This window comes from Phyllostomus hastatus, unplaced genomic scaffold (assembly GCF_019186645.2).
Source record: "Phyllostomus hastatus isolate PE091 unplaced genomic scaffold, TTU_PhHast_1.1 phas_contig_150, whole genome shotgun sequence".
Lineage (NCBI taxonomy): Eukaryota > Metazoa > Chordata > Mammalia > Chiroptera > Phyllostomidae > Phyllostomus > Phyllostomus hastatus.
The window spans coordinates 2,683,522-2,704,299 of record NW_025333611.1 but is presented as its reverse complement, the minus strand read 5'-3'; the positions used below and the strand labels follow the sequence as shown (position 1 = coordinate 2,704,299).

Here is a 20,778-nt window from a genome sequence, read left to right as displayed (position 1 = left end):
GGCCAGTTCCCCAATGTGGGGCACGTGAGAGGCAACCACACACCGATGTTTCTCTCCCTCTCTTTCTCCCTCCCTTCCCCTCTCTAAAAATAAATAAAATCTTTAAAAACAATAAAATGAAAATGTTCCCATAATGATTCAGTTTGACTTCCCAATTTTGTTTAAAGCATGATCATTATGTATATAAAATAACTGAGCAGAAATATACCAAGATACTGGCACTTTCATGGTCCGCGAACAGAACATTATCTCCAGGGCTTGGTACAAAGTGACCAGGGAAAAACCCTGAGATGTTCTGGATTACATTTCAGAGAACTGGCAAGTGGAAGGCGCAGAGCAGGGAGCCTGTCAGTGGCTGGGGGCCGGCGAACGAGACTGCTCACATTCCTGAGTGTAGGCTGGAACTCGGATTGAACTTCCAGGGGGGCTGCTTCCGCCATAATCTAAAAGTGGGGACAGTCAGGAGCCATCGAGCCCCAGCAGCTTCCCCTTCTTGTTTCCATGCGAACTTTCTAGACTACTGCCTACCACCCACCCCAAAGGAGCAAACGCTTCTTTCTTAAGGACGCTGCGCCCATCCCACAACCAGCCCTGCTTCCCCTTCTCCCACCCGCTCATCTGGAGCCAATGCACATTCTTTCCCAACAGTCTGCGTCCCCCCCCCCCCCCCCCACTGTTTGCGAACAAGAGCGGGCCGGCTCCAGGCCCCAGACACACTCCCTTCCCCACCGGGAGCTGCTGCAGGTGGTGTAGACTCCACGCCCCAGGCCGTGGTCTTCTTTTCCAGCTTGAAAGCCCCAATAAACCCGTTCTTAAAAAAAAAAAAAAAAGCGTTTCGGCCGTGGAAGTTAAAATTTCTGTTCAACAAAAAGCACAGGAAATGATTGTTCAACGCATCGAGATACAGAAAACGTGTAAGAAAGAGAAGAGCGTTCAGAACTTTTGGCTCAATGAACCTAGCTTATGTCTGAGAAAGTGGCGTGACAAGCGGTCTTATCATCTTTATAGTTTGGGTTCTGAATTTTCTAGAAGGGCTCTGTCCCATATAAGTTACGATTAGCACCTATAAAGGACAGATCGACGCTCTCCCACGGGCTTCATACAGGAGTTGCGGGCGAGCACCGGAGCAGAGTCCGGGAGACCTAACTCGGCTCTCCAGACCGAGCCCTGGCCTTCCGGGGCGGGACCGTGACGTCAGCGCGCAAAGATGGCGCCCCGCGCGCTCGGCCGGGGCCGAGCTCTCCCGAGCACGCCCGAGCGATCCCGGGAGTCTCCGAGCGCTCCCGAGCCCTCCCGAGCGCGCCCGAAGCCGAGAGGAGTCCCAGGAGCGCGCGGGCGGGAAAGCCCCGCCCCAAGCTTGGGAGCGCCGGCACTGGGGAGGGACGGCCGGATGTGAGTGGAGCGGCCATTTCCTGTTTCTCTGCCGATTTCCCCAGCTTTGGGTGGTGGCCGCTGCTGGGCTTCGGCTTCCCGTAGGCGGAAGGCGAGGCGGCGTGGACTGCGGCCCCGGCACCCTGCGTCCTGCCGCCCGCAGCCGCGCGCCCGCCTGCCTCTTGCGCCCCGAGCCCGCCGCTTCTCGCCTGTGTGCCCGGTCGCCGCCTCCGCCGCGGCCCAGCGAGCGGCCCAGATGCAGGCCATCAAGTGTGTGGTGGTGGGAGACGGGTGAGTACTCGGGCCGGGGCCGGGGCCGGGGGTCGCGGCTGCGGGTCTGGGGCCGGGGCGGGACGGGACGCGAGGGCGCGCGCGCGGGGGGCCTGGGCTCCGGCCTCTCCGCGGCGCGCGGGCGGGGGACGCGGCCGCCACCCCTCCCTGGGACCTGGCGGCGCGCGTCTGCTCCTGGCCCTTTTCTCTCGCTTTTTGGTGGGGGAGGGAGTCGCCTTAGGCGGCCGGAGGGAAAAGTGAACTCCACCCTCCGCTTTCTCCCCGCACCCGCCGGCCGCCCGGCCGGACTCGCCCCGCGGCGCCCCGCCGCCTCCCTCCGTAACTGTGGATTTCGTGGGCTTAGAGAGTTCCTTTTCTTAAAAAAAAAAAAAAAAAAGACTCTTTTCTTGGCTTTTGTAGGAACCTCTCGAGCCCCACTGAGAGCATCCGTGCGGCCCGGCGGTCAGTCGGTCCTCACTGCCCAGCGTTTGCCTGGCTTAGTTTGGGGACCTTAAACTGATTGACCAGGGGTTCCTTCCACGGGTCCTCGGCCCCTTTTAGGATTTAAAAGAATGATCACTTTTGCTCTTTTGGTGGAGAAAATTTTAAGGTTCTAGCTGCGAGGAGCTGGATGCAATTAAGAAGGTTCCCCCCCCCCCCCCGAGCGTGGTGTGGTCATAAAAAAAAAAAAAAGTGAAATTGGCCTTCGCGTCTTGCGTTAGGAATGGGGTGTAGCAGAGCAGGCTCCCCGGGCTGAGAGGCCCTGGGACTCGGGGCATTTCTTTTCGCTGCTGCCTGGTGGTTACAGGTCTTGGGGGAAGACAAGACTTGTCTTATGCAGGGGGCTGGGTTTTTTTTTTTTTTCTTCCCCCTCTCATAGAAACAAGACTCTCAGTGTAATGCCAGCAAAATTGTGTGTCTCAGCATTGCTCGAGTAGTTAAGCGAGGACAGGGAAGCCTCGAGAATGACGACCAGTTTCATGCAACTCAGGATGCAACTGGTACATTTTTTGACTCACGTCAAGTCGAAGGAAGCGTTTGGGCGTCGCTGGTGCCTCTCGTTCCTCTTCCCTAAGTCGTCGTGAGCACGGATGGTGCTTTGGCGCCTCTCCGTGAGTTTATGAATTCTCAGCGTCTGTTATTGTTAGACATTCGAAACTGTTACTGTACGTTTAAAAAAAAAAAAAGGTCAAATTGCCGATGTTTTCATATTCTAACCATCGTCGGTAACATTCCGATTTGAAAATGTTTTAAAACTAAAACAGAAGCACACGCAGCTATGTTTAGTTTATGCAATACTCGCGGATGGGGACCTCTACCGTCTTGACGGGCCCGACCAGCCCAAGTCCTTGTTGGCGGCCCGCTGGGGGATCCGGAGCTCTCCCGCGGAGCCCGGCCCCACCGCTCCCGCGGAAACCCCGCGGTGGCGCCCCCCCCCCCAGCGCTGCCTCCAGGGGGCGTCGTGAGGTTAAACCAGACGCCGGCCTGCGGGTCCCAGCTGCCGAGTCACTGCTGCGGGGCTGGTGCTCGCGGGCGCTGCCCGGCTCTGTGAGGGCAGCGCTGGGCGTGAAACCCGGTTGCTGGCCTTGCGTGTTTTAGTTTTTTTAATACAGTATTTGATATCGGGGTTGACTAGGGCTGAGTGATATTCAGAGTGAATATCATTAAAATCTTCAACACGAACATTTTAAGCTATTTATTTAATGGACAGTGGAGCAAACAGTACTTTAGCACAAAACTTTAGATGCCTCATTTTCCATACCCGAAAAACCCCATTTTTCTGCTTTCACCCAAATAAAACGTCCCTGGCGATGAAGTTGGGATGCTGGCTGTAAACGTGGGTCTACATTTAGTGGGGCTAACACGTAGTGTGGGGATTGCAGGCAGTTACGGGCAGATTGAGCAATGAAGGCAAACGGGTTCCACAAATGGCAAAGCTTCCTCATTTAAAAAATGTTCTTGGGAGTCCTGGCAGGGGCTGCCTGGCGGTCAGAGCACCCCCCCCGCAGGCCAGGGCTGCGGTTCCATCCTGCTCGGGCGCACGCAGGAATCGGATCCACCAGTGAGGGCATCGATGAGAGGAACCAGTCTGTGTTTCTCTTTCTCCCTCTCCCTCCCGCCCTCCTTCCTTCCCTTTCTCTCTTTAGAAATCAGTCTAAGTTAAAAAAATTAAAATATTTTTAAAAGCTGTGTCATAACCGTGTTATAATAGAATCAATTAACATATATTCTTCTAATGGATTGTTTCCTATATTTTTTTTTTAACAGTTTATCTCCAACATTTTTAAACAGTTTTTTTTAAGATTTTATTTATTTATTTTTATAGAGGGAAGGGAGGGAGAGAGAGAGAGAGAGAGAGAGAGAGAGAAACATCAATGTGCGGTTGCTGGGAGTCATGGCCTGCAACCCAGGCATGTACCCTGGCTGGGAATCGAACCTGCAATGCTTTGGTTCGCAGCCTGTGCTCAATCCACTGAGCTACACCAGCCAGGGCTGATTGTTTCCTATATTGTGATTTAATTGACATTGACTCTAAAATACGAGATAAGATTTGATACTAAAAAAAGGTTTTGTTTATTTTTTAGAGAAGGGGAAGAGAGGGAGAGAAACATCAATGTGTGGTTGCCTCTCACATGCCTCCTACTGGGGACCTGGCCCGCAACCCAGGCATGTGCCCTGACTGGGAATCGAACTGGCAACCCCGTGGTTTGCAAGGCAGTACACAACCCAGTGAGCCACACCAGCCAAGACAGAATTTGATATTTTTTTTTATTCTATGTCAGTCCTTCCTTAACACAGAGTCTGTCACTTTTATTTGAGGGACCTCTGCCCCGAGATTTCCTCTCAGCCTGACTCAGGCGAGACAGCATCTCACACGAGGACTTACAAACAGGCATTTTCGATCGTGTTGTTCTGCTCTGGTTTCCCGGAGGGCTGGGGGTGGATGGCTTGAAGCCCTCGTTTCACTCACGGTACACGCTGGCGTGCAGGTTGGGCCAGCACGCTCTTCACCCCAGTGTCTAATTTAGATGTTGCTGCCCAGGGCTTTTTCTGTTGAGCGTGAAGACTGCCTTGCATGGTTCCCTCCTTGTAGGAGTGTATTCATGCCAGTTACTCTCCGTTTCTGTTGGACAGCAACCAGCCATACATGAATTTCTTTTAAGCTTCATGAACCGTCTGTATGTATTCCGTCTTGAGGCACAGGGTGCCGTGTTTTTTATCCGTTTGTAAAGGTGTTTGAATTCCTCACTGGCTTCCAAGTTCAGATTTAGCATTTGATTCTGATCTTGGTTGGTAAAACGGCACAAAGTGCTTTGGGGGGTGGTTTTGGTAACGTGTTACTGTTCGTTATAGTCCTGGCTTATTCGTTCATTCTCCTATTGGATGGTTAGGTTGTACATGATTTGTTTTTGTGTGTGTGAACTATTTTTTTAAATTGAATTTATTGGGGTGACACTGGTTAACACAATAATATAGATTTCGGGCCCTGGCCGGGTAGTTCAGTTGGGTTTGATTCCCCTGTCAGGGTGCCTGCAAGAAGCAACCAGTGCATGCATGAACAAGTGGAACAACAAATGGATGTTTCTCTCCCTTTCTAAAAATCAGTACATTAAAAAATACAGATGGCAGGCGCACAGCTCTGTCATCACCTGCACGTTGTGCTGTGTGTCCACCACCCCAGGGCCAGTCTCCTCCCATCGCCGTTCGTCCCCCCGCACCCTCTCCTGCGTCTCCCCACCGCGCTTTCCCTCTGGCCATCACTGCGCTGTTGTCTGTGGGTTTTTGCTCAACTCCTCCAGCCTTTTCACCCAGCTCCTCTCCCCACGGACAGCTGTGTCACAGGGCAGTCTCAGTAAGAGTTGGAGGTTTGGCTTAGTGGAGGGGGCTCGGGGGCTCGGGCATCCGTCCGCAGGAACCTTCCGCCCGCTGTCGCTGCCGCGCGCTGTCCGCGCACCTGCCGTCCAGGGTCCTGGCGCTCCCTGTCCTCTCACCCGTGCGTCGCAGGTAGCCGTCCCCTGGCAGAGGCCTTCCTAGACAGGAGACGTTTCATCAGGAATCCTGCTGCCGAGTCCTGATGGGCAGTTACCAGGTGTCATCAGAAGGAATTGCCCAATGAACACATGTATACCCACCACTTGGATTCTGTAATCGACATTTTGCTTTATCACATATCTTTATTGGAGGGAATATTTTTTCATTTTTAATTAATTTATAGAGATGGGGGAAAGGAGGGAGAAAGACATTGATCTGTGAGAGAAACATTGTCTGGTTGCCTCTTGCACACCCCCAGCAGGAGACCTGGCCCGCAACCCAGGCCTGTGCCCTGACTGGGAATTGAACTGGCGACCTTTCAGTCTGCAGGCCGGTGCGCAGTCCACTGAGCCACACCAGCCAGGGCAAGGAGGCAGTGTTTTAAGAGGATTTAATAGCGAAGTCCATTTCGAAGGAGACTGAGGGTGATAGAAATTCTTGTTCTGAGCGCTGCCTTTAGCTGACTCAGGTATCAACTAACCCCGGGTTTGGGCTTGGGGGTTCTAGAAGGGCGCTTAGGGGTTCAGAAGGGGGTTTGGAGTAGAGGCTGCTTCAGGTTCGAACCCTGCTGTAGGTAGGCAGTGTCTTCAGCTTTGAGTGTTCCAGAAACTACACAGAGTCCACTTTTTTTTAAGCCTCCAATGGTGATAATGGATAGCCTTCCATGTGTGGGTTGCAATGTCCGCTGTTTGTAACAGAACGTTAGAATTCCTGGTTGGGTTTTGTATTTTTGTAGCATGAAAGGCCTCTTGTTAGTTCACGTGTTTTCTGAACGTGGTCCCTGCATTTACACATTCACCGAAGGCTTCCTGTTACCCCATCCCCATTTCCCAGTATAACTTGAGGATTTTCAGTTCAAGGTCTTTTTTGAATTTTTGAGCTTCCTGGGTCCCTTTTTTCCCCCCCCCGCATCAAGGAATTGCTGATGTTTCCAGGTTTATTGATAATTTTTTTTTAAAGTTTTGGTTTATGGATTTCAGGGATTAACACTGAAATTTGCCCAAGATATTCTGAGTGAAAAGTTTCCTTAAAATTCTCCTAATAGAAAAGGGAACACGACAGGAACATGAGTTCCTGGCCTTGACCTTGGTTCTTTATTCTGGGTGGGGCTGACCCTTGCATGGGCAGGCCGAAGAAAAAGCGCTCGCGTTAAACTTCCTTCCGGCAGACTCAACGTCTGTGCTCTGAGTCACAGCCTCTTTCAGAGACGGGAACGGGGCTGGGCCGAGCAGTTACTATACACAGTTGGAAATCCTAGACAGACCGTAGCTCCCAGAGGTCTGCAGCAGCCTCAGCCCCGGCTGTGACCAGGTGCGGCCCCGGCCGCCCCGTGGGGAAGCCGCGACTGTGCCCGCAGCCAGCGTGGGCTGTGGCCTCTGGCGTGTGTGTGCGCGGAGTGTGTTTAAAAGGAGGCAAACTAAGGAAATAATTCAGATCAAACACTGGACCTGTCCTTGTTTAAAAAGTTACGGTTTTATAGTTTAATAATTTCCACACAGAGAGAGTTGTAGCAAACGCTTGGTAATAAAACTTCGGTCAAGATAAGGTTCTGTCTTTACCTTGAATTCCTTCCCAGTCCAGCCTTTCCAAGGCCTGCTTCGGCTGCAGACGGAAGCCTCCAACACAGCCGGCCGACCGTATTTGCAGCGGGGGCGCGGTCCCCGCACCCCGGGGAGAGACTGGGCGGGGTCTGAAAGGAAGTGCTGCCGGCTTTAGCGTGGAAGTTGAAGTCTCCGCTGCTGCTTACCCCGGACACAAAGTGGCAGTAATCACGAGTATTTGTGCACAACATTCGTCATCCTGAGGAGGGGTTCACTTGTCACGGCCGTAGGCGCCTCTCCCTTCCCCAGCTGCCACGTCCACACTTGTGCTGCCCCGAGTCCGGGGGCCCGCACGGGGCCCGTCTCTTCCCCCGAAAGCCCCTTCTCCGTCCCGCCGGCCGGGGCCGGCTGCTGGAACGGGGCAGCTGCTGCTGCTGCTTCCCCATTTTCCCGCCCCCAGTGCCGGCCTCTGAAGTCTCTCTCTCTGCAGCACTCGGGGCTTCTCCCAAACATGCAAATCTGATGGTGTCTGGGCAACTACGAACCCTGTGTGACTTCCCAAGTAGGGTCAAGTCCCAGGTCCTCAGCAACAAGAAGTGACAACCTCTCCCATTTTTCCTCTGCCCCTTGTGGCTTCCTTCTCCGTTCTTCAGGGATTCTGGGCTCCTCTGGGTTCTGGGCCTCCCCACTTGCTGTTGCTCTTGTCCGGACTCCTCCTCCCTGTCGTGTGTCGTCCTGTCCTCCCTCCCCGCTCAGCGTGCACTGCTGCCTCTTCTGGCCGCCCCGAGACTGGCTTCGGTCTCTTTGCCGTGTGTTTCCAGAGCATCTTTGACAACGCTTGTCACTCCTGTGATCTTACATCGTGACGACATTCTTCTTTTTTAAATTAAGCACCTGCGTAAATGCCATGAGGTCGTGTTCATTGCAGCACTTAGTACACTTCCTGGTGTAACAACAAGTTTGTTGGTACAGGTTGGAATGGAATTAATACTCACAGTGGCTTTGTGATGGAGTTGGGAACTTCTCGTCCATTTTACAGTTGAGAAAACTAGAGGCACAAGGAAGTTGGAACTCACCCCAAATTCCAGCCAGTGAGTGAGAGTGGCCGTGGGTGGGTCTCATCCAGAGTGATGACTTCAGATCTTGGGCTCCTGCTCCTACAGGTTTATTTTGACATTCTAAGCTTTTAACCGAATGTATGGCCAGTGAGTCATCTCTGCACACAGCCTTTAGGAGTTGGAAGCTACCTCCCGATGATACAATGTTTGACTCCGCGAGGTCTTTAGGGTGGGGAGTTCCAACTTTTGGTAAGCCCTTAATAATGTTGCCAGTGAAACAAGTATTGACAAGACTGGCTGGGCCTGTGATCTGCCCCTGTTGAGAGGTTTTTGCCACAAGCTAAGAGTGCAGGGGAAGTAGAAAAGCACATAGCTTCTGTGAGGCTGGACAACAGGTTTCACGGCTCAGAACTCCTGTGTGTCCTCGGAACTGGGGCTTGCCAGCTGAGGACTGCAGGGCCACGGCCTTGCGGGGGGAGAGCATCTCGTGAGCCCGTAGGGGCTGGGACGCGGGCTCTGGCAGCTCCTGAAGCCCCTCTGTGAGTGTTGGGAGTGTGGAGACTGTCATTTGTTTTGTGTGTTTTGTTTTGTGGGTTTTTTTCCCCCCCGTTTTGGCCAATGGTGCAGTAACCTTAATTTTTACGTGATGTTCTCTTGAAAAAAAAAAATTGAACTGGTTGGAAGACGTCCAGCCCCGCTGGGACCTGTGCTCAGTGGCGCGCTGTTGGCCTCCTGCCTCTTAACTGTCTCCTCCTTGCAGCTGCTTGGGAAGTTCCCTCCCGCATCCCTGGGCTGCTCGTGAACGCGTCCGGGTTGTACTGTGTCCGCCGCTCCCGGAGCTCGCGGTGATCTGTGAGGGTGGGGGCGGGGAGGTGGCGAGTGATGGAGACGAGTTGGAGACCGGTCTGTGTGGCCGCGATGACTAGGCCTCTGTGAAGAGAACAGTCCTCACTGACCGCCCCGGGCGGGGGCGGCTGCAGGAGGCTGCCGGAGTTGGGGCTGCCAGTCAGAGGCAGCAAACTGTTACTTAGCAACGAAGTGGAAAGCTGTGTTTGCATATTAGTATTCATCAAAATCATTTCAGGACAGAATCAGAGGTTTCTGGATGAAAGACTTCTACAGATGGTCACAGAAAAGACTTGCAATTTTAAATAGTTTTCCTCTTGAACTTGTGCTTATTTAATAACTCTCTCTCCGGACTGTGAATGCTAGTAACACATACCTGACCTGCATGTGAAGGCTCCTGGTTCTGCCTTTCTGAAAAATCCTGTTTGTGTACATTTCCGGGTAAAAATATGTATGTGTGTAGTCCTGACTGAAAGGTTATAGAAACGGTTTTCTTTAATGCTAAGTACTTGGAGTATGCCCCTAGATTTTTCTATGAATTATTTTAACAGTATAATGAAAAACTAGGATGACATTCGTGATAACCAAGCAACTGACACCTCCCTCCTCTCTCTCTAGAGCCGTAGGTAAAACCTGCCTGCTGATCAGCTACACGACCAATGCATTCCCCGGAGAGTACATCCCCACCGTGTGAGTACCTCCCGCTGAACTGGGGTTAACCACCTGCGGCGGTTTGGGGGCGCCTCTGACCTGTGTTTTGCTGTAAAGTCTTTCTTAATCCTTATAGGAACAGGTACGATTACTTTTTCTCTGAAACATTCACCAAAGTCGACTTCGGGCTTTTAAGAAATACTTAATGTAAAGTTTCCCCATAGCGATAAAACACACAACCCTCCTAATTGATTTTGAGACATTGAGGAAACAGAAAGAAGCGTCACTCGTTGGAGGAGAGAGGCTGGGAGATGCATGCGTCTCCGAGGACTCTGGCTCCCCGGGCTGTGGGTGCGAAGGACTGAGGCCCTGGGAGGGAGCTGCTTCCTCCTGTTGCGAGTGGCCTTTCCTGGCAACTAGCTCGCTGCCTGCACGCCGCTGTGGGGTCTGGGGCAGTGCAGCTGACACCAGGGCGTGGTGGGGGTTGGGGGGCGGGAGTGTGCGCGAGTGTGTGGGAGGGTGGGATTGGCCATTGACTGCCTGTTCCCTGTTGGCTGCAGAGTTGGGTGGAGATGGCAAAGTGCCTTTTTGATGATGGGGAGTCTCCGGAGCCCCAGGCGGGAGGCCAGCCTCAGAGCGCCACCCTGTGGCCGCTGTGAGCTGCGTCCCCATGGCTTCCATCCCCTGAAGAAAAACCTCAAGGCCTGCCTGCCCGCCCCTCCGCTGACTTCCCAGGCACACAGCCCCCCAGGGGTTACCCCCGAAGAGTCGTGTGCATGTGTTAATGCACAGGGAGTGGAGTCGTCCTGTCCTGCTCCGGCTGATGTGTGCACGGGCCATTTGGGTTTGGGGTGGGGGTTGGTGGTACAGACAGTGCCGTGCTAGGCATCTTCCCGTGTGTGTTTGCACACGTGTGATAGGTCATTAGTGGTGGGGCTGTGCCGCATTTTAAATGCTGACACCCGCTGCTCCCGGAACGGCCCCCCACGCGGCTGTGGTCTGCAGACCCGAAGGGCTGCCGCCTCATCGTTTGCGTTTCTGGTCGCCCGCGAGGTTCAGGTCTTCTGAACGTTTCCTCCCCGATGATAGTCTCCTGTGAGCTGCCTGCCGAAACGCTTCGCTTATTTTTGTAGTGAAATTTTTCTTACTGATGAAACTCTTGTGTGTAAACTGTTAACTCCTGTCTCTCGGTTGTCCTTGAACTTCGCTGCGGTGTCCTCTGCCCCGAACCGGTGGGACATTTTCACGCAGACGCGCCCTCGCCCCGCGTTCCGCACGTCTCACTGCGGGGCTGGTCCGGCCTGAGAGGTGCGGCCTGTTCTCCGGCGGTCTTGCTGGGGCTTTGTGGCTGAGGTTCTTGTCTTTAATTCTCTCAGAATGTGTTTTTCGGTCTAGTACGAGACAAGCCCGATTCTTTTACCCAGATGGAAAAAACGTCACCACTCAGTGAAAAAGGAGCCCTTTCCTCACGAGGCAGAGTCACCGCACACCAGACCCCGCCTCTGTGAAGGCCGGTGTGCTCACTGAATCCTGTAAGCAGCTCGGCCCCTCCTCGGCCCCTGACGCTGCTGCCCCGCGCAGGGAAGACCCCGCGTTTCAGTCTCCCGAGCGCGCGGTGACGGAGCCCGGCGTCCCGCGGTGTTCTGCGTGCGCCTGCCCCGGCTGGCACGGCGGCGCCAGCTTCTCCTCTCAGCGGGCTGCTCACTGTGCGCTCCTCGCGGCGGTCTCTCGGCGGTCTCTCGGCGGCCTGCAGGCCTCCCCGGGCTGCCGCTTGCAGCTCCCTGGCCGCCGTGCGCAGCGTCAGGGCACTTACTTTAAATGTGCCTGTCATCTGGCGCGTGCGCTTCGAGAACGTTCCACGGCGGCTCCTCAGAACCCCTCTGCACGTCGGCTGCAGCGGGGCGACCGTGGCGTGACGCGCGCCCAGCCGTGCGTGTCCTGTGCACGCGAGTCAGACGTGCAGGAGGGGCTCCGCACATGGGGCTTGAGAGGGGGGCCGGGGTCGTGCGTTATTTGGTCCTGGGGAGAACACCCTTGGTGTTCGGTTCATGGCGGGCAGAGCTGTTTTATTGCGGACAGTCGTTCGTTCTGTTAAACCAGCTGCTTCCCTGTTTCTCGGCATTTTCTCAAGTTGCGTGTGTGTCTCCCTCACGTTCCACCCCGTTCTCCCTCTACTTCTCTGCTTTCAGGGTCCCCTGGTGCCTGCAGGGGGGCACGTGCTGGCCTGGGGGCCTCCAGGCCCACCCCCGCCCTTGCAGCACCCCCCCTCTGGGACCCCGGCAGGGACGGTGACTCAGGTGCCGGACCTGGGCCTTGCGCTCCGAGGCTGGAGACTAACCACTTTTCCTCCATATCTCCCAGCTTCGACAACTACTCTGCCAACGTCATGGTGGATGGCAAACCGGTGAACCTAGGCTTGTGGGACACCGCTGGACAAGAGGACTACGACAGACTACGCCCCCTGTCCTACCCGCAGACAGTAAGGCCTGCGGCCGATTCGCGATGTGCTCTGTCGAACGCGAGTTCCTGAGCGGTTAACCCCCGCGCGTCGCCTTCCCGTGTGCTTCTTCTGTTCGCGTCTTCCGGGCACAGAGGCCGCTGAGCAGATGCCTTGGGTCCAGAACCCGCTCTCCCTCTTACTGGCTGCGTGCCCTCGGGCAGCTTTCCTCGTCCCTGCTCTCGACCTCCTGACTCCGGGATGGGTGGGCCGGCACACGCGGGGCAGGCGGCGCAGCCGCAGGCGCACCGCACACGCTCCCTGCAGGGTCCGCTGGGGTCCTCCGGGTTCCGGTGTCGACGCACGGACCGGCCCGGGGACTCCTCGGTTCAGAGCTGAGACCGGCGCCTGGAAGTGGCCCACCCCTCCTCTCAGCAAGCCAGGATGGCCGGAGGCGGTCAGTGAGGTCAGGGTCAGGGAGACATCCAGAGAAGGCAGGCTTTGATCCTTTGGTTGATTGATTGACTGAATGACTGATTGATTGAGTCGTCACTCTCCCAACTGTGGGGGGTGTGGGTGAGAACAACTCTGCCGAGTCTCTTCTGTTTTTGTCTTTGAACGAACGTGCTGCCTAGTGATGACAGTGTCCGACTGCTGAGCACGGCCTTTGCCGTGCGAGTCGCGGTCGCTGCGCTTCCTGCCGGGGGACTGCCAGGGGCAGCCTCCTCGGGCGGTCCGCCTTGGGTCGCTCTGCAGCTGGTCCTGGTCACAGGCCAGAGCTGCAGGGCGGGAGGTTTGGGTTGCATGATTTCTGTTAATCTCAGCTGAAAGTTAACTGTAAGTGTTAAAAAACAGCCAAATGACCAAACGGTGTGTATTTAGTATGTTTAGGAATCTATTCTGTACCGGTGGGTGCTTAATAATAAATTCCAGGCTTGAAGTGGCTTCGCAGAGGTACTGAGTGGGAGTCCCCTGTCCCACTGGGTCCATCAGGAAGGGTGGGTGTCACTCAGCCACCCCCCGTGACGACGCAGAGGGCAGGTAGGGCGTGGCCTCGTCCTCTCGAGAGAGTTGTCCTGGCGTGTGAAGGGTGACCGGGCGAGACGCCCGTCTCGTGTGCTAAAGGTCACAGGGGACTGACTGAAGCGGGCCGCGGCGGCGAGGGCTGGGCCCTGCCCTTTGTTCCACGGGAGGGGCAAGGACTGCCTGCCTGTCCCACACTGGGACTGCCAAAGGGGTGGGGTGTGGTTCTCGCCCTCACGGGGCTCACAAGGGCCGTGTGATACAGCGTTCCAGGTACCAGCTGGGCGGGGGTGGGGGGGGTGGGGGCGTGCTTGGGGAGGAAGGGGGAGAGAGCACCCAGACAGCAGTGACAGGCGAGCCGGCCTGGACTCCCTGGGGCCGAGGGAGGGGTCACCCTGGCTGCTGGGGGCGGGTCTGAGCGTGGAGGAGCCAGCCTCCTCCTCTGAGCTGTGCTGTCCTGCCGAGGGGAGCAGGCCCTGGGCTCGCTGGCTGCACCCTGAGCTTGTGTTGCAGAGGGGGAAGAAACCCGGACCTTGTGTGGGGGGAGCGTGGTCTCTGGGGGCTGGCTCCCCCCCGCCTCGACGGTGCCGGTGCCCGCGCCCGCCCGGGGAGGGCCGGGTGGGAGGCGTGTGAGAAGAGACGTTGTGTCTCCTCCGGCCATGAGACGCTGGTGCCCGTCTCTGCCGGGCGGCTCTGTGTAGCTCCGTGGGGCCTGTTTAAACCGTCAGCTTCTACTTTGTTCTCCTCAAGAGGGCGAGCACGTCGTCGTGTCCAGTATGAATTGCTCTTCAAGTTTAATTTTTCTAAACCACACAATCCTTCGGGCTTTCCTGCCCTTCAATAAAGGATCTTTACGTTCTCTTTACAACTACGTTGTAAGTCCTGCACGCTTGTCTTCAGCTGGTGGGCTCAGGTGGGGGTGGGGCCGCCGTAGCGCTCCAGCCAGCATCTCTCGGCGTGTCTGCGCACCCGTGCTTGCCTCCCTGCCCCAGCGTTTCGTGGTGTGAGCGGGAGCAGGCGTGACGCGCCAGGGCCGCAGGCCCGGGCCCTGTGCGCGCGCTGGGAGACGCAGGCCGTGTGGTCGGCTTCCTGCGCTGCGCCGGCCTGCGCCCGGGCCGGCGAGGACCCTGCTGTGTCAGGAGTGTGTTCGCTGTCTGCCTGGCCTGCGAGGAAGCGGGGCTCTGCTCTGGCTTGGGTGCCGGCAGGAAGCAGGGAGTTCGGGGTTGGGTGTCTTCCCCGGAGGGTGCGGAGGCAGCGAGTCTGGAGCTGTGATTGGCCCAGAGGCGGGTCACTCCCTCGGCTGGGAGAGGGGCCTCCGGTGTCCTGTGGTTCGCACAGTGACCTTGTGTTTGTGCCTGGACACGGTGGCGAAGTGAGCGTCTTCCACTCTTCACTCTGGGTCTCGGTTCCAGCAGGGCCGCGCAGGGCCCTGTCTGCCGTGGGAGCCCCGGGGCGTTGCTCTACCCCCGCAGACCTGCCGCGGCGGAGCTGCGGGTGCCCGGCGGGCTCCCAGGCGTCCGGGCTCCCCTGCTCTGCTCTGCTCTGCCAGTGCTCCCTGGTCTTCTTTCTCTGCGCAGAACGCCCGCACTAGAAACTGTTACAAGCCTGACAGTAAACACCGGGTGGAAAGCATCTGGGAGAGCACACGATGAAAGAAAGGGGAACGATAGTGCTGTTGGAACAGGGAGGCTTCAGGCCTCTGGAGGTCGGCCCACTCTCCTCCTGCTCGGGGCGGGCTCGGCTTCCTGCAGGCTGTGCCGCTGACCGGTGCAGAGGCCGTAGGAGGAGCTGCCAGCTGCTGACCGGTGGGGACAGGGTGTGCGGTGCAGGCGTCCTAAGTCACCAGCTGCCCGCCGGTGTCAGGAAGTACCGGTGACGTCCCTAGGAACGGCGGCCTGCGACCCAGGACAGTGCAGGGGGAGCACAGAGGCCCAGAACACCCACAGGACCCGTGAGGAAGGGAGACGGGGGCCACGCCAAAGGTGGCTCTGCTGAGGGGCTCGGAGCGCCGCAAGGGCAGGGTGAAGAGGGGACCCCGGGCCGGGGTGAGCCGCGTGAACGCCGCGTGGGCCTGGGGGGAAGCAAGGGTCCGCACAGCTGGTGCTGGGAGGTGAGGGCCGGGAGCACGAGCCGTGATCCCTTGTGGCCTGGTGAGGCGGGGGAGGGGCGGGCAGGCAGGCAGGCCGTGCAGCGCCGGCGTGGGGTGGGAGGAGGGCAGCGTGATTCGTCCAGAAAGACCGTCTTCAGGGTTGAAACGGGTACGACAGGTGCGGTCCGAGGACGCCTCACACGGCGCCCCTGTGGCCAGTCCCCTGCAGCCCCGTGTCACAGAGCGGACGGGGCCTCGCGTCGAGGCCTGGCGAGGACAGGTCTCCGCAGACGGCTCCCAGGCGGGCCAGGTGTCCTCCGGAGCTCGACCGGTCCCTAGACTGGGAACCAGAGCAGCCTGAGGGGCTGGCGGTGAAGACTTCTCTCCTGTGCCTGTCTCTGGCAAGGGCTGCAGGGCTCTGTGCTGCTGGAAGAGCACGTCTCTCTGTCTTTGCGGGGCCGGGGGGGGGAGTGGGAGGCATTGAGACGGACACTTGGGTGCCGTCACCTTGGGCCGCCGCGTCGAGGTCCGCAGGGGTGGGCGGCAGGTCTCAGGGCAGCACCACCCCCTCCTCGAATGGGGGGGTACACCCGTTCCCCGGGCCTGGCCCCCAGGCAGGGGCTCCCCTGTGAGCTGGGCCTCGGCTGGGCCCGCAGCCGGTCCTGGGAGGGGAGCTGTGCCTCGCGGGGTGCCTGTCGCTCTCGGGCGCTGGTGGCAGGAGGCACGCGTACCTGGTGCTTCCTCCCTGAGCCTGAGCTTCCTGGCCACGGGTCGGTCCCGCCAGGAAAGGGGCCCTCTGTGTCTGCTGCTGGGGGCGGGGCGCCCTTCCCCTCCCGGCTCGTGGCTGCCCCCTCTCGCCGCACGGTGGCCCCCCCCCGACCCCCCTCCCCCGGGTTGGTTGACAGAGCGTTTCTGTGGCTGTGGCGTGGCAGACCTGCTAGAGCCCCCCTGCTCGTAGAGCACAGCCCGGGGGGGCGGAGGCAGCAGCCAGCGTTCTGCGAGGCCCGGTGGCGGGCTGCCTTGGTCTCCTCCTCCTCCGTCTTCGCTGCACTCAGATGACGTTCTCGTGCGTTACTAGGTCGGAGAGGCGCACGGTAAGGATGTGACCTCCAGGGGCAAAGACAAGCCGATTGCCGTATGTAAAACTTTCAGTCGACCTCAGTTTCGAGCTTCATCTGTCCTCTCGTTTCCCCTAGTTTTGCTAGGACTCCCTGTTCAGCCTCATGTTCCTTGAGTGTTTTGTGTCTAATTCACTCGGGATTGGGGTTGTGCTTGATGAATCGTGCTTTTACTGGGGTGTGACAGTCTGCCTAGCAGCTTGAATGAAAGCCGTTTGGGGGCTGCTTTTCCCCCTCCTGCTGAGTGAAAGGAGAGGGGCTTCTGTGAACGGGGCTTTCATGGAGCTGTGGGGGGCTCCGCCGGGACGCCCACCGCGGGCCGTGAGCTTGGCTGGGCAGGACTAACCGGGGCCGCCTCCCCCGCTGGTGTCGGTGCTGGGGCCTGTCGGTGTGGCTGTGCGGGCTGCCGAGCAGACCCACCTGCCTGGACGTGTCGTGGTTGGCGCAGGCGGTCCGTGGACGACTCGTGCACGCGCTGGCGGTGAACGGTGGTGTGCATGGGAGGCGTCGCGCGAGAGTTTCCTTCTCCTGCAGGTGCGAGGTGCCACCGGGTGAGGGCGAGTGTCGGCTTGGGGGCCAGGCACGTCACGAGGAGTGTGACTGCCTTTTCCCGGTGTTTCACTTCTAGCATGGAATTCTTCCAGGTGTTCACTCCGCTCCGCCCTTCCCCTTGACTCTGCTCCAGCTGCACCTGCTCCGGGGCCGGTTCCCCGGGGCCAGCCGGGTGTCCAGAGCTCTGACCGCCGGGAGGACGCCACTTGCACGTTAGGGCCCCCCCCCCCCACGGGGAGCCTGTCCATTTAGTAAACACCGGAGCCCACTCAGGGCCGGGGCTGATGGCCGTCCTTCAGCAGTGTGCTGTGGCCTGGGAGCTCCGTGGGTTAGGGCGTTGCCCCAGTACGCCAGGGTTTGGGGTTCAGGCCCCAGTCAGGGCACATTCTGGGGAACGCATGGACGGGGGTCACCTGTCCCATGTGTCTCTGCCCCAGCCTTCCTCTCTCTCGGGGACCAATAATTTTTTTTTAAACAGTTTAATTGGAGTCCAGAGATCATCTAAAAATGTTTATACCTAACACACAGATGAGGAGCTTAATGAAAAGCATACCATTTTTAGATAATGCTTTGAGAAGCAGACGAGGTTTTACAGAAGTAAATATTCAAGGGGTGCCTTGACGCTTGATTTTTGCCCCGAGCGGGAGTTGGGAGGGACGGAAAGAGGCCGCCAGGGCTCCACCTGAGGCCTCCGGAGCCCTCCACCCCCTTCTCACAGTAACGGGGCGCTCCGCGGGCTGGCCGGGCCTGGTTTGGGGCCGAGGCCAGAGGCCGCAGCGCGTGTCCAGGGCGCGGGCGGTAGAGGAGCGCCCTCTCAGCCCTGCCCCGTCTCCTCCCGCAGGACGTGTTCCTGATCTGCTTCTCTCTCGTGAGTCCCGCCTCGTTCGAGAACGTCCGCGCGAAGGTGAGTGGGCATCGTTTAGGAGACTACTTCGTTGTGTAATGTCACTCTCAGGAAGAAACGTGGAGAAATAAAATACCATCTACTGACTAATTTTCAGTCACTTAAATCGGTTCTGTGAAGGTAAAGAATTAGTCCTGTAAGTATATGACTTGAGTGGGTCGAATTCTCAGGCTTCAGGGTGACGCAGGGGTGCTGTGTCCCTTGTTACACTGACGGAGCACGCCAGCCCCTGCACGCCCCCCGCCCCCCCCCGTGTCTGTCCCACGCCGGGGGGGGGGGGCATGGCCTTCTTCGGAGCGGTCCGGGGGGTGACGGCGGCAGAGCTGAGGCCTGGCTCCGCATGGTCGAGTCGCATCCCTGAGTGTATGCCGGGCGGGGGTGGGGCTTGGGGCAGGTGGCCCCCGTGTTGTTATTCACCGTGCAGCGGAGCACCGGTGTCACTGCTGTAACCCTGCTTTGTCGGCCCCTGTACAGAGTGTTTTCCGAGATCACCTAAGAACTTCCCTTGTTTTACCAAAAAATGATGTGGGTGGGTTTTTTTGGCGGGGGGAGGGGGCTGTCTTTTTCACCACCACCCCCCCTTGCAAGTAGCGCCCACCCTGTCGGGCTGATAACCGTGGGAGCCTTGGCTCACTGGTGCGTCCCAAAGCCCAGCGGGCCCCGGCCGTGCTCTGGTCCGCGAGGGCGTGGGCGCATCCAGGGCAGCGGGCCCGGCCCTCCCGGCACCGGAGCAGGCGCGGTCCTCCCACGTGAAGGCTCTGGGGGGTCGCAGAGGCGAAGGGGTGGCCGACGTGTTGGTGGCCGTGGCTATGACGGAGGTAAGGCAGCCTGTAGAGGAGCGTGTCACACCCTTGTTCTTCCCCTGTGTCCGCCCAGTGGTACCCTGAAGTGCGACACCACTGCCCCAACACCCCCATCATCCTGGTGGGGACCAAGCTCGACCTCAGGGATGACAAGGACACGATCGAGAAACTGAAGGAGAAGAAGCTGACACCCATCACCTACCCGCAGGGCCTGGCCATGGCGAAGGAGATCGGTACGGACCCCCGCGGCGCCCGTGTTCTCCGTTTCCTGGTGGGGACGGGGGTCCCGTCCGGGGAAGCGGCGAGGGCGCTCCCCCAGCCCGGGGTCCGGTGGTCGGGGGCGGCGGCAGGGTCGGGGGTTGCTCCGCGTCCTCGGCCGCCTCAGGCGCCTTCGTCCTGAGCGGGCGCCGGGCGCGGGGCTGCGAGTACAGGCTGTGTGTCCCGGCAGGCGCGGTCAAGTACCTGGAGTGCTCGGCGCTCACGCAGCGAGGCCTCAAGACCGTGTTCGACGAGGCCATCCGCGCCGTCCTCTGCCCGCCCCCCGTCAAGAAGAGGAAGAGGAAGTGCCTGCTGCTGTAGACGCTGGCCCCGCCGCCCGCCCGGGCGCCCGCGTGCGCTTTGCTCGAGAACGACGGAGCCTTCGCACTCAATGCCAAGTTTTTGTTACGGATTAGTTTTTCCATAAAACCATTTTGAACCAATCAGTAATTTTTAGGTTTTATTTAAACAAATAAGTGTAAGAGTTAAAACTTTCATATTCTATTAAAACGTAGCCCTAAAATGATAAGCTTTCTTAAAGCCTTATTTTTCAAAAGTCCCTATTCTTGCTCAGATTAAGAGTTGCCAAAATACCTTGTGAACTAAGTTGCATTGTTGTGCTAAGAACACTAAGCACTAAACCGTTTCAAGACCTTTGTCTTCGAGAAGACTGTAGCTTCTGCAGGTAGGGAAGGCAGGCACTTTCTGACGACTCTCACACGGGAGAAGTTCAGCCTCTCTCATGAAATGTTGCCATTTAACGCATCGGTAATTTATCAGCTCATGTGCGTCCCCTGACGTTGTACTGTACACCGTGATGGAGTGTAACAGCTCAACCCTCTGGATCGGCCTCTTTGATTTCAGCGTGAGAGTCTGTAAACTGCTAGCGTGCCAGCTCTGGCTGAGATTCTGGAGCGGACTCTCACTCGCGCATTCCCTCGGAAGTATTGGGCCCTGGCTGCGGGCGCGCGGGGCGGGGTGCGAGGGACGCTCCGTGTGGCCTGGGGGTGCGGACAGCAGTATTTTGACAAAATAGGAAGTGGAGATTAACTTACACTACATTGTACACGTAATAACTAAACTGAGTAACAGTGTCACGGGTAAAATTTTAAACAGGTTAATTTCTGTCAAACGTAGTAGATGAGGAAGAAAGTCGGTATTAATCAGTAAGTGTTTTCTTAGGCTTTTCCTTTTTCTTGAACCTGCCATCCCTCCCGACATCGGGCATTTGCTTTGTCTTTGAACTGGCCATTCCTACGGTTACTAACCGAGAAAGTGCTTTTCTTACGGAACCCCTTCTCAGCAGGCAGTGTGCCTCCTTGTACAAAATCTTCCTTGACGCCATGTTAGGGGTTTTTTGTGTTTTTTTTTTTGTAGATTAGTAAAAGTGCATTCCTATTTTCACGTTCCTTTATTCAAAGCTAATACGTGCTTTCCTTAATTAGTTTTCTAGTAACTAGATGTAAAAATCACGTGTTGCATCTTTACAGTTTTTAAGATATTTTAGATATTCTTACTACGGACCTTCGTAACATCACTGTCTTGCCAGACTCCGCCCCCCTGCACCCTGGCCCTTGCTCTGCCTAACCACGCCCCCTCCCTCCCTCGGGTGTGAGGGTCTGCAAGCCCCGCGCCCGCGCTGCCCAGGTTCCACACGGCTTCCCCACCGGCGGGAGCACGAGGTGGGGCCCTCCGACCACTAGGACAACATTTTTTAAATTGACAGTTGCAGAATTGTGGAGTGTTTTTACATTGATCTTTTGCTAATGCAATTAGCAGTATGTTTTGCATGTACGACTTAATAAATCCTTGAATCATATGACTG

The 20,778-nt window shown here is 57.3% G+C and overlaps 1 protein-coding gene across 1 annotated transcript; it reads left to right on the top strand.

The window, feature by feature from the left end:
- Positions 1–1,353: 1,353 nt before the first annotated feature.
- RAC1 (Rac family small GTPase 1) lies at positions 1,354–20,772 on the top strand. Its single transcript, XM_045826229.1, has 6 exons — positions 1,354–1,662; positions 9,737–9,808; positions 12,131–12,248; positions 17,830–17,892; positions 18,769–18,928; positions 19,144–20,772. Exons 1-6 carry the CDS (start codon positions 1,628–1,630, stop codon positions 19,272–19,274), a joined length of 579 nt encoding a protein of 192 aa, XP_045682185.1. The 5' UTR covers positions 1,354–1,627; the 3' UTR covers positions 19,275–20,772.
- Positions 20,773–20,778: the final 6 nt, after the last annotated feature.